The 3,004-nt window shown below is 53.0% G+C and overlaps 1 protein-coding gene across 1 annotated transcript; it reads left to right on the forward strand.

Annotated features, from left to right (window-relative positions):
* Window positions 1-335: 335 nt before the first annotated feature.
* On the forward strand, window positions 336-1,009 carry TUSC1 (tumor suppressor candidate 1). Its single transcript, XM_055301364.1, has one exon. The coding sequence runs from the start codon at window positions 336-338 to the stop codon at window positions 981-983; it is 648 nt and encodes a 215-aa protein (XP_055157339.1). The 3' UTR covers window positions 984-1,009.
* Window positions 1,010-3,004: the final 1,995 nt, after the last annotated feature.

Here is a 3,004-nt window from a genome sequence, read left to right on the forward strand (position 1 = left end):
CACGGAAGCGGCCGCAGAGCCCAGCGGGGGACTCACGCCCCCCGCCCCCGCCCCCGCCCCCCCCCCCCGCCCGAGGGCTGAGCAGCAACGCGCTCCCCGGGGCATTGTGTGCGCTGGCCGCGGCTCGCGGGCCCGGGGCGGGGGGCAGCTCCACCGCGGGAGACGAGACACGCCTCAGCCCGGGCGCATTCCCGGCCCCCTCTGGTCCCCGGCCAGCAGCCGCCGCCCGCCACCTCTCCTCCTCCTCCTCCGCCTCCTCCTCCGTCGCCGCCGCCGCGGCCCCGGCCGCCCGCGCCTCGGCCCACGGCGCCGGCGGCGCGGCGGGGACAGCACCGATGTGGCGCATGCGTGGTGGCGCCACCAGGCGCGGGGGCTGCGGCGGCGGGGACGGCGGCGGGGACGGCGGCGGGCAGGGCCGCCCGGGCCGGGCTCGCGGGGGCGGCGGCGGCGGCGGCGGCGGCGGCGGCGTGGGCTGGCGAGGCCGTGCGGGCGGCGCCCGCCAGCAGCTGGAGGAGCGGTTCGCCGACCTGGCCGCGAGCCACCTGGAGGCCCTCCGCGCGCGGGACGAGCGGGACCGGCAGAACGCGCGGCTGCGCGAGGAGAACGCCCGGCTGCGGCTGGAGAACCGGCGGCTGAAGCGCGAGAACCGCAGCCTCTTCCGTCAGGCCCTGCGGCTTCCCGGCGACGGCGGCGACGGGGCGGCCGCAGACGCGGCGAGGGCCAGCCCGGGCCGCGACGACGCCGGCACGCACCGCAGGGCGGGAGGCGCCGGCCTCGAGGACGAGCCGGGCAGCCCCAGGGCCCTGAGGGCCCGGCTCGAGAAGCTGGAGGCCATGTACCGCCGGGCGCTGCTGCAGCTGCACCTCGAGCAGCGGGGACCGCGCCCGCCGCGCCCGCGTGGCGACAGGGACGAGCCGCCCGCGCGCGCCCCCGAGCCAGGCCTGCGCGCCCCCGACGCCGGGCCCCCCGGGCCCTGGCTGTAGCCCGCGGCCGCGGCCGGCGGGGGGGCGGGGGGCGGGGCTTCGCGCGGCCCCGCCTTCCCCGCGCCTAGCAACGGCCTGGCCCGCTCCGCCGCGTGCTCCGCCCCCTCCCCCCCCCCCCGCCCGGGCCCTGCCGGCGTGGGCGGCCTGTGGGCGAGCGCCGCTGCGGCCCTCGGGAGCCCCCCTGCCGCCGCCCCCCTGCACAGCACCTGCCTCCTGCCTCCTGCCCTGCGGGGTCCCTGGGCCGCGGCCTTTACAACAGCGAGAACACTGTGCCAGTCAACACTCTCCGATGCCTGAACGTTTCACGGTGGCGCGAGGACCTCTTCTGTTTTTTTTTTTTTTTTTTTTCCTTTTCTTCCCCCTGTTTTGGTTCTTTGAGGAATGATTAATGCATCTTGAGTTGGTTGAATTTGTTGTGCATACTTCAGTCCCCTAAATGCTCCAGCCATGATCTCTTATGTGGCCAACATTCGCTTTTACAAGTCAGTATTACTTAGGATATCCTATAAAGTAACACCTTTTTATTAAAAAGGTAATATTTATTAGGAGCTCTGTGTCTGCCCCCTGCTCTAGTCCTTAAACATCTAATATATACTGATTTGTTTACCCCCCCCCAAGGAAATTTTTAAAGTATCTGCTTATAAGGGATCCTTTAAATTGATAAATAAACCTAGTGCGTTAAAAATAACCTAGAAACTTCCCACGACTATTCTTTGAAGTGTGTTACCTTTTTACACATGTTTAAGAAATATACATGTCATGTATACATTTTACAAGGTTCAATGTCTGACTTATTCTTTGTGAGCTACCATATTTGCTTAATGTAAGTGATCGTTTTAGATAATTAAAAATTAGATAGTCTAAATACTATTTCATTATTTTTATTACATTTTAGGCATTAGAGCATAGTCAGTGCACAGCTACTGTCTTACTTTATTTAATAATTTTTAAGAAATCATTAATTGTTTCTGTATCAAAAGCCTCCAAAGCGATTTAAGTCTCAATTGTGGTTTCAATGGCAAAACAAAAACGGAAACAAAAAAAAAGTGGTTGATTTCAACAACCATGTTCTAAAAAAACCTTTTCGCATCTTATTGAGTAGGCACCTTTGACTAAGTAGTAAAGAAGATACCAGTGTACCTCATAAAAATCATGAATATAATACAGCGTATAAGTGATGGAAAATATCAGTTGAAGAGAAGAATGAGTTTTTGCAAAAGCTAGAAATTAAATAAATCAGGGAAAATAGTTTTGTGATTTTTTTTTTATTCCTGGGGTTTGAAGACACTTTGTGCATTTTGCTGAAAGGTAGTTGATATTTGTTGTAAATAATACAATCTTCCTCTCTGACTGAAAAATATAAGCAGAATCTTGGTGAGGATATGAAAAGTATTTCTATCACCTTTACTTCGTTTCTTACAGTGAAAGAAATAAAACAATTTTAGGAGGCAGTAGAAATTAAAGGATAGGAATAAAGCATGTCAGCCCTGCTACTACTTAACTGTCGTTTTGGGTTTAAATTAGTTAATCTCTCCAAGCCTTACTTTTCTCATCATTAAATGAATGCAACATCTACCTCAAAACATACAAATTTTATTGAGATGTTATGTGTAAAATGCCACAGTAAGTGGTTGATGAATGAGAATTATCATCTAAAATGTGAAAGTCATAAATGCGTATTTTCTGACACCTTCCCTATTTTCCTCCTATATGACTTTATATTAGCAGAGAAATATATTCTTTGAGTTGACATTTTCCACTTCTTATAAATAAATAGGGGAGGGAAAGCTCTATATAATAAGGGAATAATGCATCAAAATGTTCAAAAATATTTGCCACGTGTGACAAAATTGGGAATATTCAATAAGCAAGCAAAATATTTAGTTTTTAAGTACCTTTTGTGTTAAAATCATGAATAAGTATGTAAAAAATTGTAAAAGAATGAGCATAAAAACATATAAGTGGGGACAACTTTTAAGCATAATTCCTAAAAAACTTCCGAAACCAAAATGCCCCATGAG

Source organism: Nyctereutes procyonoides, unplaced genomic scaffold (assembly GCF_905146905.1).
Source record: "Nyctereutes procyonoides isolate TBG_1078 unplaced genomic scaffold, NYPRO_anot_genome, whole genome shotgun sequence".
Lineage (NCBI taxonomy): Eukaryota > Metazoa > Chordata > Mammalia > Carnivora > Canidae > Nyctereutes > Nyctereutes procyonoides.

What these genes read in the sequence shown, in the direction of transcription:
- TUSC1 (XM_055301364.1), top strand. Translation starts at nt 336, where the DNA reads ATGTGGCGCATGCGTGGTGGCGCCACCAGGCGCGGGGGCTGCGGCGGC.